Source organism: Equus przewalskii, chromosome 3, assembly GCF_037783145.1.
Source record: "Equus przewalskii isolate Varuska chromosome 3, EquPr2, whole genome shotgun sequence".
In the NCBI taxonomy this organism is placed as follows: domain Eukaryota; kingdom Metazoa; phylum Chordata; class Mammalia; order Perissodactyla; family Equidae; genus Equus; species Equus przewalskii.
Window position 1 is genome coordinate 88,004,910 of NC_091833.1, and position 13,834 is coordinate 88,018,743.

At 36.9% G+C, this 13,834-nt stretch overlaps 1 protein-coding gene across 2 annotated transcripts in view; it reads right to left on the minus strand.

Annotated features, from left to right (window-relative positions):
- The window catches only part of WDR19 (WD repeat domain 19), a 92,235-nt gene that overhangs the window by 46,671 nt on the left and 31,730 nt on the right, over window positions 1–13,834 (minus strand). For both annotated transcript variants that reach the window (XM_008520684.2, XM_070615128.1), the window contains 2 exons: window positions 4,362–4,511; window positions 64–211 (listed from right to left, as the gene is read on the minus strand). In XM_008520684.2, the coding sequence (XP_008518906.1) occupies window positions 64–211; window positions 4,362–4,511 (298 nt within the window). The remainder of the gene's footprint in view (window positions 1–63; window positions 212–4,361; window positions 4,512–13,834) is intronic.

Genomic DNA, 13,834 nt, shown 5'->3' on the forward strand with positions numbered 1-13,834 from the left:
ATGTTTTAATTTCACTGCAATGGAAATTTATTTATCAATGAATGTACAAAAAGGTGTAAGTACCTTGTATAGTGTCCTTGTGAAAGACATAAGTGTACACCTTATCATCATCGTAAGCAATAAATACACCTTTATCCATTGGCCAGTTTTCCCAAAGAACACCTTTAATGGTTGGTGAGAAATCTGGAATCTCATAGGTAGCATCATTAACCTACAAAACAGGATTTACAGAATTGCCTTGAGTCTGTACAGAAATCATCACCACGTGTCTTGGTAGCAGCCTGTTTGCAGCCTTAGCTGGCATAGCTTACAACCCACATTCGACCCGATGACACTCCAACCGTAAGAGAAAGGAAAGTTTCTTTTCCCATTCCTATACTAGGGCTAGCTTGAAAAAAAAAACTGTTGTTATATGTCAAACCAAGGGTTTTACCTAAAATTTGGTAAATTTGCAGGAAAAACTATAAGTGTGGACACAAAGGTTCAGGTTAAGAAAAAAAAGCTGACGCTGCTCAAGACGATGGAAATTTAAAACTATGAATACACTTGTGTTTAGAAAATTTTCAGTAACACTGGTTTAGAAATATTCCAACTAGAGAAGAAACAGAAATTAATTCATACATGATTTAAAATTTAGCTAAATTCTGCTGGGTATGTTTTATTTAAAAACCAATGTATTCCAACAAACATAAAATGTACTGTTACTATAATATGACCTTTAGGAAATAATCAATCCATATATTCCATAACTCAGGCAGACAGGATTCTATACATCCTGAATGTGGAGCTGAGAACTACCTGCCTCCTCCCTATCTTTCTCTCAAAATGAGAATGAAATATAAAACTCCTGCAAATCAGAATAACTAATGCTATAGAGCTGTGCTGGCCAATACAGTGGCTATTTAATACCCACGAGTGGCTACTGAGCACTGAAATGTGTCTTGTCTGAATTGAGATGTGTGTAAGTGTAAACCACACATTGGATCTCAAGGCGTTAGTATCAAAAAAAGAGTGTAAAACATCTCATTAATAATTTTTTATATTATTGATTACATATTGAAATGATCATATTGAGTTAAATTAATTATTAAAATCAATTTCACCTGTTTGTTTTCACCTTTTTAAAAAAATGTAGCTGGTAAAAAATTTTAAATTATATATGCGATTCAAATTATATTTCTACTGGATAGTGTTGCTTACCAGGTATTGTACTGATTACTTACACATGTAACCTCATTCAATTCTAACCTCACACTCGACAAGACAGGTACTGTTATTATGCTCATTTGCAGATGAAGAAACTGAGGCACCGAGAAATTTGCCCAAAGTCACACAGTTAACAAGGTGAAGACCCAGGACTTGAACCCAGGAAGCCTGGTTCCACAGTCTAGGCTTCTAACCACTGTGCGATCCTGACGCTCAGTTTGTAAAGATGAGCCCACCAGTGCCAGTTGACTGGTGGTAAAATTTTTTTAAAAAGGTAACCATTTGTTGAGTGCTTATTATGTGGCAAACACTGTACTAAAAGCTTTATGTGCATCATCCTATTTACAAAGTAGGCACTAGAACTGTATTCAGTTTATAGATGGGAACCTGGGAATCCCATCCAAGTGAGAGCTCTGGAGGAAGGCCCCTGGGCTCAGACCACTGATACCATTTGCTGGCTGTGTGACCCTGGACAAGTTACTAATCTTTTCTGTGCCTTAATTTATTCATCTGTAAAATGGCAATAAGACAAGTATTTATTTCTGGGGCAGCCATGAGAATTAAAAGAGATCCCTGATATATGTAAAGAGTACTCAGCACAGAAGTATTAGTTATTATTATGCCTCATCTTATATCCAGGTCTGTCTGTCTTTAAAGTCCATGCACTTAACTACTACACTCTACTGCCTCTCTCAAGGGCAACATGTTTGCGAACTTTCTATAATATAATACAAGTCATCCTTTATGGGCATATAAGGAGTGATGGGGTACAAGGTTAGGGCCCACATAAGAAAAAAGGGATCTTTCCCTATACAACATGAGTCACTTCCCTACCATCCACACAGTGAGGAAAAGCAGGTTGAATAAATATACATATGAAGGGAAACTGCAAGTAAATAGAAGAGTTTTAAAGAGGAATAGTTGTAGTTTAATAGTTAGATATTTTCATACAGGTACATCACAGGAGCAATGTTTCTCTCACACTTTTTGATGCCGAGTGGGAAATGGAGCTGCAATAGCAGCATGCAGACAAGGTGGGGGCTCAAATCAAATAAAATGCACAGCCCACTGGCCAAGAGTCCAAGGGCCTTAGCGCAGCCTTCCCCCGTGTGTGAGGCCGCAGGGAAGGCCCCACACCACAAGCCCTCTTTTCCTTTCCTGGCCAAGCTGGCCTTACTCTAGAAAGACTGGGTATTATTTAACAGAGGAATTTATTCCTATGGCACCACACTCCCCTCAGATATCCCGCCCAAACTCCTAAAATTCTAACCTACGAATGAGATCTTAATTTGGATAAAAGCTAAGACCCTTCCGCACGTTGGGTTGGGGACAGCCTGTGCTCTCATAGAGTCATTCTTCTGTGTGGTTTTTCTTCTTAAAACTTAACTGAGCTGTAGGTTAGAGTTGGAAAAGGCTGTGGAGATGAGCAGCAACAAGTGAGTTAATGGCAGAACTTGAGAGGTTTAGGGTGGTAAAGAGGTAAAGAGGGCAGGGCTTTAACTAACAGCAGCTAAACAGCTACCGTGAACCTGATCACGCGTATGGAAAAATCAACTCACTGAAACCTCACCCCAACCCCATGAGGGAGCTCATACTAGCCTCTCTTGCAGAAATTACTAAGGAAAGGAAAACTGTAAAAAGAGAAGGAAAAGTGCATCACATTTTTTAGGGCAGGTCCTTTTCTGTGTGTGTGTGTGAGGAAGATTGGCCCTGAGCTAACGTCTGTTGCCAATCTTCCTCTTGTTTGCTTGGGGAAGACTGTCACTGAGCTAACATCTGTGCCAATCTTCCTCTGTTTCATGAGGGAGCTGCCACAGAGTGGCTTGGTGAGCGGTGCTGGGTCCATGCCTGGGATCCGGGCCTGCAAACCCCAGGCCGCTGAAGTGGAGAGTGCAAACTTAGCCACTATGCCACTGGGCTGGCCAGTAGGGCAGGTCTCTGCCCTTTCCCTAGCACTCAGACCCCAGGTCTGACTTGAACTGCTGTCAGACACCTGATTTACCCTCCGAACCTCTTGTGTGCCCTGTCTAAGCAGCAGTTTCCACTGGCGGTGAACCTGCACAGGGCAAGCAAGGCAGCTCTGCTTACACCCCGTTACAGAAAGGAGATCTGTACACACCGAATTTCTTTATTAAGTAGAGGGAACTCAAGGTTATCTTTACATTTACGTCATTTTTCTTATTCTGTTTTGTGATTGGGAGAGGAATGGGTTGAGAATAAATAATAAGAATAAGAATAAATAATAGAGGCACTCTTGTGGAAGCCTTTTATATCTGTCAAAGAAAGAAAGATAATAAAAAATGATAGGGAGAGAAAGAAAGGAAGGGAAGACAGGAAGAAAGAGAGAGGGAGAGAAACAGAAGGAAGGAAGTCTTAGTATCTAGCAAAGTGTGTGGTGAGGGGAAAGCTGTCTTCATTGAATGGCGTCTTCACTAAGGCAAAGCTCAGACACCTGGGGAGCAGTTAAAGGGTCCAAGAGCAGCTGTAGGCTATGTGGACTGTGACCAAGAACGCAGCAAATCATTAACCAGATATCAAAAATAAATGAAAAACCCAAGTACATCAAATGATGTAAAAACACCACAATTCCTCTTTCTAAATCTATTTTCAAAAAAGCCAAGGATGTTTAAAAATAATAGTAACTGATTCTAAAAATGGGTCCATCTGTTTTTAATCATCTAATACAAAAATACCTTTTCTTTGCGTCCAGCATCTTTAAGGAAAGAGGAAAATCAACTGAGGTGGGCAGATATGACAGGGTGGCAGGGACCATACCTGTGGGCAGATATGACAGGGTGTAGTCCCTTCCCTCTGAAGCTTTTTGCTCATCTGGAGAGAAAGTCATGTACATGACGATACACCATGATACTGCGCAGTAAATAATATTAAAAGTGGTACAGAATACAATAACTGTTTTTTCCATGAAAAAAATCTCTCTGGAAAATCTATTCTGCAACCATAAAAAGTTGCAGAATAACAGAAAAAGTTTTCTTGATGTAAACAGTCATGCAAATGTCTTACAAACATGATAACAAAGTACTATAATCCTCGGCGATGTTTAAGAGGATTTTATATATGAAACATATTTTAAAAGCAGTTTTCTTCATATGGTGCATTCTTTAAAAACAAGCATTTAAAAACTTTTCTAGACTTACTGGACAGTAGACAAATCCATCGCTTTTTTCATCAATGAAAACTAATCTGGTCCCATTTGGGTCAGGAAAAATCTTTTTCACACTGACAGGATGTCGATAATCATTGACAAATTGCCAGTCTTCAATGTAGAAATACTGAATGACACCAGTCTAGAAAAAAATCCAGTCATGGAAATATAAAAGGTTGTCAAGAAAATGTTGACTTTCAGCATTTATGTTAAACATACTTCTAATCTGAAGAGAAAAAATGTCATATTTTTGATGAAGGAAGACTCTGAGAATACTTACTATAGGCGCAAGGTACAGACCCAAGAAAATAAGTGAAATGAGAATGTACATGTGATTCAACAGTCTATGGATTCTAAAATTCTCAGATATTAAAGTTTAATTGATTTTCAGACTTTCCACTTACAGAAAATACCCTTATTATTTAAGAATAACTTTTGAATCACGTTATTTTAAACATTTTTGCTATTAATAAATTATAAAATTAAGTTTAAAATAAAAACAAAAAACTACCTGATACAATCAATTGTAGTTCTATATATTAGCAATGAACATATAGACACCAAAATTTTCAAATTTAACAAAACATGCGCAGGACTTGTATGCTGAAAACTACAAAATCATAGAAGACAAAGAAGATTTATATAATTGGAGAGGTAGTCTGTGTTCATGGATTGGCATCACAGTAAACATGTTAATTCTGTCCAACTGATATAGAGGTTTAATATTACGCCAATAAAAATCTCAACAAAATTTTTTGTAGATATAGGCAAGATTATTCTAAAATTTATATGAAATAACAAAGGAACTAGAATAGCTAAAAACAATTTTGAAAAAAGAGAATAAAGTGGGAAAATTGTCTATTCAATTTCAATTTTTTTTTACAGCTACAGTAATCAAGACTGTGTAGTATTGGTGGAGAGACAGACACACAGATCATTGGAATAGAACAGAAAAGCCAGAAATAGACCCACACAGATATGCCTAACTGATAAGGATGCCTACAGTTTCATTTTTGAATAGCCTATTGAGATATCACTCACATACCATATAATTTACCCACTTAAAATCTACAACTCCATGGTTTTTAGTATATTCACAGAGTTGTATAACTCTTGACCACAATCAATTCTAAAACATTTTATCACCTCAAAAAGAAGCCTCATTTAGTTGTCATTTCTCATTTTCCCCAACCCCCTAGTCTGTCTCTATAGATTTGACTACTCTGGACATTTCATAGAAATGGAATCATATAATATGTGATCTTTTGTGACTGCTTTCTTTTATTTAACAAAATGTTTTCAAGTTTTATCTATGTTGTAGTATGTATCAGGATATTATTCCTTTTTGTTGCTAAATAATATTCCATTATATAGACATACCATATGCTATTTATCCATTCATCAGTTGATGGACATTTGGGTTGTTTCTACCTTTTCTATTACTATGTTGCTATGAACACTCATGTATAAGGTTTTGTGTGCACATGTATTTTCATTTCTCTTGGGTATACCTAGGAGTAGAATTTCTGGGTCATTTGGTAACTCCCTGTCTAACCTGGTGAAGAAATGCCAGACTGTTTTCCCAAGCAGCTGCACCATTTTACATTCCTACCAGCAGTGCATAAGGGTTCTGATTTCTCTAAATCCTCACCAACTGACTTTTTGGTTATAGCCCTCACAGTGGATGTGAACTGGCATCTTCACATTTACTCCTGGGCATTTATTACAGAAAAATGAAAACTTAGGTTCAAGCAAAAACCTGTATATGAATGTTCATAGAAGCTTCATTTGTAATAGTCAAAAACTGGAAAAAATTCAGATGTCCTTTAATGGATGAATGCTTAAACAAACTGGTATATCCATACCACGGAATACTACTCATCAGTAAAAAGGGACAACCTATTGATATACACAACAACTCGGATAAATCTCCAGAGAATTATGCTGAGTGAAAAAAGCCAATCCCAATAGGTTATATACTGTATGATTCCATTTATATAACATTATCAAAGTGACAAAACTACAGACATGGAGAATAAATAGATTATTTGTTACCTGGGATTAAGGATGGGTGGGGGCAGGAGGGAAGTGGGTGTGGATATAAAACAGCAACATGAAGGATCCTTGCAGTGATACAACTGTTCTGTATCTTGACTATCAATGTCAATATCCTGGTTGTGAGCATCAGGGGAAACTAGGAAAAGGGAATACAGGATCGCCCTGTATTGTTTCTTACAACTGCATGTGAGTCTACAATGATCTCAAGATAAAAAGTTTAATTAAAATAAAAACACATGATAACATCTTCGACTTCTGTTTAAGCCAAGATGGAGCAACAGACTGGATTTAACCTTCCCACCCCAAACAACCAAAAATAACAGACAAAAAACATGAAAAAACAGTTTTCAAGATATTGGGATAAGGCAACAGAAGACAGTGGTCTCTGAGAGATGGTAAACAAATGAGGTAAGTCCTATTGAGGTAAGTCCTATGATTGCTCCCCTTTTTCCCTTGAGAGAGTTTTCAAGCCATGGCAAAGGGAGAGGAACACAGGCGGAGTGTGACTCCCTGAGTTGAGTAGCTTGAGCTGACAGCCTGGGGAGAACATGGTGGCTAGACTTTGCAGGGAGGACTATCAGAGAGGAGAAAGCTGCACAGAGAGAGAGCCCTGGAGACTGCAGAGGGTCCCTGTTGAGTCTTTGATGGAGAACTGATCACTGCACATATATGAGAAAACTGGCGAGGCCAGAATCTGCTGGAAAGAATCATCCAAAAGGATTAGTGGGAACAGTGACGGCACTCACACAGGACTGCGAACAGGCACTGTTCCCAACAGCCAGATTGCAAAACTCGTCATTCACAGGGCACCAGGCAGAGTACTCAGGAAGGTCTTGCTTCAGAAGTGGGAAATAACTAGCTGTAGACTGAGCAGTGTTTCACATCTGCCTAGGAAGTCAGAAAAGCTAGATTCAAAAGGGTCAAACCGTTTCCGAGTAAATTAGCTGCATCCCAGAACAAAGCTCAAGAATATTTTTAGGAATACAAAAATATCCAGCAGCCCAAAAGGTAAAATTACCAGGTACACAAAGAAGTAGGAAAACATGACCCATAATGAGGAGAATAATTAATCAATCAAACATGACCCAGAACTGACCCAGATATCAGAACAGCAGACAAGATCATTACAAATTATTAAGACTGTATTTCATATGTTTAAAAAGTTAAGTGGAGACATGGAAGAAACAAAAACAGACTCGAATAGATCTTCTGCAGGTGAAAACTATGTCTGAAATGGAAAATACATTAGACGAGATTAATGGCAGATTAGGCATTACAGACAAAAAGACTAGTGACCTTGAAATAAAGCAGTAGAAATTACCCAAAATGAAAGAGAAAAACGAATTCAAAAAAATTTAAAGAGCATCAACTGTGGGATAACTTAAAGTGGCATAATACACATGTAATTGGAGTTTTTAAAGTGGGGAGTGAGAAGAGGGAAAAAAAATTTTTGAAGTAATAACGGCTGTAAATGTTTCAAATTTGATTAAAACTAAAAACCTCTGGATTCAAGAAGCTCAACGACCCCAAGCACAAGAAACATGAAAAAAACTACATCAGGACACATCACAATCAACTTGCTCAAAACCAGTGATAAAGATAAAATCTTAAAAGCAGATGGAGGAAAAAGATAGATTTACACACAGGGGAAGAAAGATAAGGATGACAGATTTCTCACTGGAAATAACACAAGTAAGAAGACAGTGCAGCAACATCTTTAAAAGAAAACATGAAAGAAAGAAAGAAAAAAACTTTCAACCCAGAATTCTAAATCTAGCAAAAATATCTTTCAAAGATGAAGATGAAATAGAGACGTTTTCAGACACAAAAGCTACATAAAGAGTTCATCACCAGCAGAAGAGCACTACAAATGATGATACGGGAAGACCTTTAGCAGAAGAAAAACGATACCAGCTGGAACTACAGATCTACGTAACAGGATGAAGAACACCAAAAATGGTAACTACACAGATAAATATATATTTTTTATATTTAAATCTCTTTAAAAGATAACTGTTTAAACAAAACTAATGCCAAGGTATTGTGGGGTTTATAATGTCTGTAAAAGTAACATGCATGACAACAATAGCACTAAGTCTAGGAAGGGAGAAATGGACAAACACTATTCTAATAAATGTACATATACTACTTACTATACCTTAAGTGGTATAATATCACTTGAAGGTAGCTGGTGATAAGTTAAAGACGCATACTACAAAACCTAAAACAACCACTAAAACAACAAACAGTGGTAGCTAATAAGATGTAACAAATGAGATAAAATCAAATAATAAAAAATACACAATCCAGGGGCTGGCTCCACAGCCAAGCTGTTAAAGTTCTGAACCCTCTGCTTTGGTGGCCTGAATTCGCGGGTTCAGATCCTAGGCGTGGACCTGCTCCACTCGTCAGCCATGCTGTGGAAGCATCCCATATGTGAAGTAGAGGAGGATTGGCATGGATGTTAGCTCAAGGCTAATCTTCCTCAAGCAAAAAAAAGAGGAAGATTGGCAATGGATGTTAGCTCAGGGTCAATCTTTCTCACCAAAAAAAAAAAAAAAAATCCAACAGAAGGCAAAAGAAGAGGCAAAAGGCAACAAAGAACAGATGAGACAAATAGAAAACAAATAGCAAGATGACAGACTCAACCTAAGCATACAGATAATCTCATTAATTCAAAATCTACACATCCCCAATTAAAAGGCAGAGAGATTTTCAGATTGTGATATCCAATTATATGCTGCTTCTAAGAAAAACATTTTACATATAAAGGCACAAATAGGTTAAAAATAAAAGAATGAAAAAAGATATACCAGGATAACATTCTAGAACACAGTAATGGCTGTATTAATATCAGACAAAATAGATTTCAGAGCAAAGACTATTACCAGGGATAAAGGATGAAGGGGCTACCTTATCAAGAGAACATAATAATCCTAAATGGTTATGCACCTAATAACAGAGCTTCAATATACATAAAGCAAAACACTGATAGAACCGCAAAGACAAACAAACTCATATTTGTAATCTGAGTTTTCAATACTCTTTCCTAAATAATTGATAGAACAAGTATATATAGTTAGAAAGAATATAGAAGTCTTGAACATTGCCAACCAACTTGATCTAATTGACATTCTGGAAGAGTATACACATTCTTTCCAAGTACAAAAGAACACTTACCAAGACAGATCATATTCCGTACCATAAAATAAGTCTCACAAACTTAAAAGGACTTAAGTCATACAAAGTCTGTTCACTAACCACAACAGAATTAAATCAGAAATCAGTAATAGAAAGATCTCTGCAAAGATCTCGATTGTTTGAAACTAAACGGCAGACTTCTAAAAAACCAATGGGTCAAAGAAGAAATTAAAAGAAATTAAAAGTATTTTGAACTGAATAAAAATGAAAACACACCATATCAGAATTTGTGGGATGCTGCTAAGGTAATGCTTGGGGAAAGCTTCCAGCAGCAAAGGAGTACATTAGAAAAGAAGAATGGTTTCAACCCAAGGAACTCAGCTTCCATCTTAAGAAACTAGAAAAAGAACAACAACTAAAGCCAAAATAACCAGGAGAAAGGAAATGAAGATCAGAGCAGAAATCAATAAAATAAAAAGCAGAAAAACAACAGAGAAAAATCAATGAAGCAAAAAGCTGGTTCTTTGAAAAGACCAACAAAACTGACAAACCTCTATGCAGACTAATCAGGAAAAAAGACAAGACACAAATTAGAAAAATCAGAAATGAGATAGGTGACTACCAGAGATTCTACAAATATTAAAAGGATAATAAGGAATATTATGAATAATTTTATGCCTATACATTTGATAACTTAGAGGAATAGACAAATTCCTTGAAAGATACAAACTACCAAAGCTCGCTCATGAAGAAAACAGACAACCTGAATAGCCTGATATCTATTAAAGCAATTGAATTTGTAGTTTAAAGTCTTCCCACAAAGAAAACTCCAGCCCAGATGGCTTTGTAGGACAGCTCTCCATGGGACCCTGGCGACCTTGCAATCTCCACGTAGGCCACAGAGGCAAGGCTCAACTATACTCTGACCCATGTCTTGGCAGAATGCTCTGTTATCTTCCCAGGAACATGGTGAGATAGGCAGTCTTGTGAAAAACTGTCACAAAGTCATTTCTCCACAGATGCCTCTCCAGTTTGGTAGCATCCTAACAAAGCCCCTACAAAGTCTGTTTTTTTTTTTTTTGCTGCTGGAAGCTTTCCCCAAGTGCTACCTTAGCAGCATCCCACAAATTCTGATATGGTGTGTTTTCATTTTTATTCAGTTCAAAATACTTTTAATTTCTTCTTTGACCCATTGGTTTTTTAGAAGTCTGCCGTTTAGTTTCAAACAATCGAGATCTTTGCAGAGATCTTTCTATTACTGATTTCTGATTTAATTCTGTTGTGGTTAGTGAACAGACTTTGTAGGGGCTAGGGATGTGGGGAGCTGATATCATGCTGACCTTGCCTTTGCTGTCTACATCCTTTTGTGTTTGTTTTCTCTTTACTGGCTGAATTGCAGCAAGCCAACCTAGCAGGTACCATGGAACTGCTCCTTAGGAATTGCTTGACCACTTGATAGGCTTCACTGGTGAAGTCTACCAAATATTTAAGGAAAAAAATAATACTAATTCTAGTCAACTCTTCCAGAAAATTGAAGGTGACAAACTCATTCTATGAGGCCAGCACTACCCTGATACTAAAACCAGACAAAGGCATTATGTGGAAACAGCAGAACAATATCCCTCATGAACACAGATGTAAAGATTCTAATCAAAATTTTAGCAAATGAATTCAATAATGTATAAAAAGGAGAATATATAATGATCAAGTGGGAGTTATTCCATGAATGCTGGGTTGGTTTAACACTGGAAAATTAATCAATATAATTCACAGATTATAAACAAACTAAAGAAGAAAACCCATGTGGTCATTTCAATACATGGAGAAAAAGCATTTGATAAAATCCAACATCCATAAAAACTCTCAGCAAACTAGGAATAGAAGGGACTTCTTCCTAGTCCCTTCTTCAACCTGATAACAGGCATCTGTAAAAGATGTACAGCTAACGTCATACTTAATGGTCAAGAACAAGATGAAGACACCCACTCTCAACACTCCTATTCAACAATGTATTGGAATGAAAGGCATCAGATTGGAAAGGAAGAAGTATAACTATCTTTATTTGTAGACGACATGATCATCTATATAGAAAATCCAATGGAATCTACCAGAAAACCATTAGAACTAATATGTGAGTTTAGCTGGGTTGCTGTATACAAGATTAACATACAAAAATCCATTGCATTTCTGTATGCGAGATATGAATAATCAGAAACAGAAATTAAAAAGCAATACCATGTACAAAAGTATAAAAATAAGAAATACTTAGGTATAAACCAGACAAAATATGTGAAAAACCTGTACACAGAAAAGTCCAAAACATTGCTAAGAGAAATGAAAGACAACCTAAATAAATGGAGATATATTCTTAGGTGGGAAGACTCAATATTGTTAAGATGGCAATTGATCGTTAAGTTCAACATGATCCCAATAAAAATCCCAGCAGGCTTTTTATAAACATTGACAAGCTTATGGTAAAATTCAAATTGATGCAAACGACTGAGAATAGCCAAAACAACTTGGAAAAAGAGACACAAAGTTGGAGGGCTAACACTATCTGATTTCAAGACCTATTATAAAGCTAATCAAAAGACTGTGGTATCAGTGTAAAGACAAACAAATAGATCAATGGGATGAACAGAGAATCCAGAAAAAGACCTACACATTTACGGACAATTGACTTTTGACAAACGTACAAAGACAATGCACCAGAGGAAGTACAGTCTTTTCAGTAAGTAGTGCTGAACAAGTGGATGTTTATATCGAAAAAAATGAACTTTGATCAACACCTCACAGTATAAACAAAAATTATCTTAAAATGGATCCCAGGGGCTGGCCTGGTGGCCAGCAGTTAAGTGCGCATGTTCTGTTTTGTGGCCTGGGGTTCACCGGTTCGGATCCCGGGTGCGGACATGGCACTGCTTGGCAAGCCATGCTGTGGTAGGCGTCCCACATATAAAGTAGAGGAAGATGGGCACGGATGTTAGCTCAGGGCCAGTCTTCCTCAGCAAAAAGAGGAGGATTGGCGGCAGATGTTAGCTCAGGGCTAATCTGCCTCAAAAAAAAAAAAAAAAAGATCGCAGACCTAAAAGTAAAACATAAAATTATAAAACTTCTAGGAGAAAACATAGGAGAAAAGACATACAGACAGCAAAGAAGCATATGAAAAGATGCTCTACATGATTTGTCCATTAGGAAAATGCAAATTAAAATCACAATGAAAGATCACTACACACTTCTGAGAGTGGCTAAAATTAAAAAGATTGACCATATCAAGTGTCAGTGAGGATGCAGAGGAACCGGAATGTTCACACACCGTTGATGGGAATGTAAAGTGGGACAACCAATTTAGAGAGCAGTTTGTCAATTCCTTAAGTTAAACATACACATGCCATATGATGCAGCCATTCCACTTCTAGGTATTTATGCAAGAGAAAAGAAAGTATATGTCCACACAAAGCCTTGAACACAAATAATTATAGCAGATTTGCAAATAACTAAAACTGCAAATAACCCAAATGTCCATCCATACGTTCACAGATAAGCAAATTATGACATATGCATACTATGGAACACTACTCAGCAAGAAAAAAGAATAAAATATTGACATGCACAACAATATGGACAGATCTCAAAATAATTATACTGAAGCCAGACACAAAGGCATACATACTATATGATTCCATTTATATAAAACTTTAGAAAATACTAATTCATCTATAGCGACAGAAAGCACTGAGTGGGGAGGGACGGGAAGGAGGAATCACAAAGGGGCAAGAGGAAACTTTTGTGGGTGATGGATATGTTCACTGTTTTGACTGAGTTGATGGTGTTTCACAGGTGTATACACGTCAAAACTTATCAAATTGTAAACTTTAAATAGTGTGGTTTATTGTATATCAATTATACTTTAATAAAGCTACTAAAAAATAAAACTCAGCATCTTCAGAATCACTCAAGAATGAGATACACCACAAGAAAAATAAATTTATAACTATGTGTGGTGACCGATGCTAACTAGATTTATTGTGGTGATCATCCTGCAATATATCGAATCATTTTGCAAAAATATTTAATCATGATGCTGTACACTTGGAAACTAACATAACGTTATACGTCAATTATACCTCAATAAAGAAATAAAAAGCATGAGGTAGAGATAAATGCAGCTTTACTGGTAGGCTGCTACACTTTGAATTCTTATTTCAAAACGCTGTGTGGCACAGTGGATTTTCCATTAGGCAATCTTATTCAACTTCCACCTCT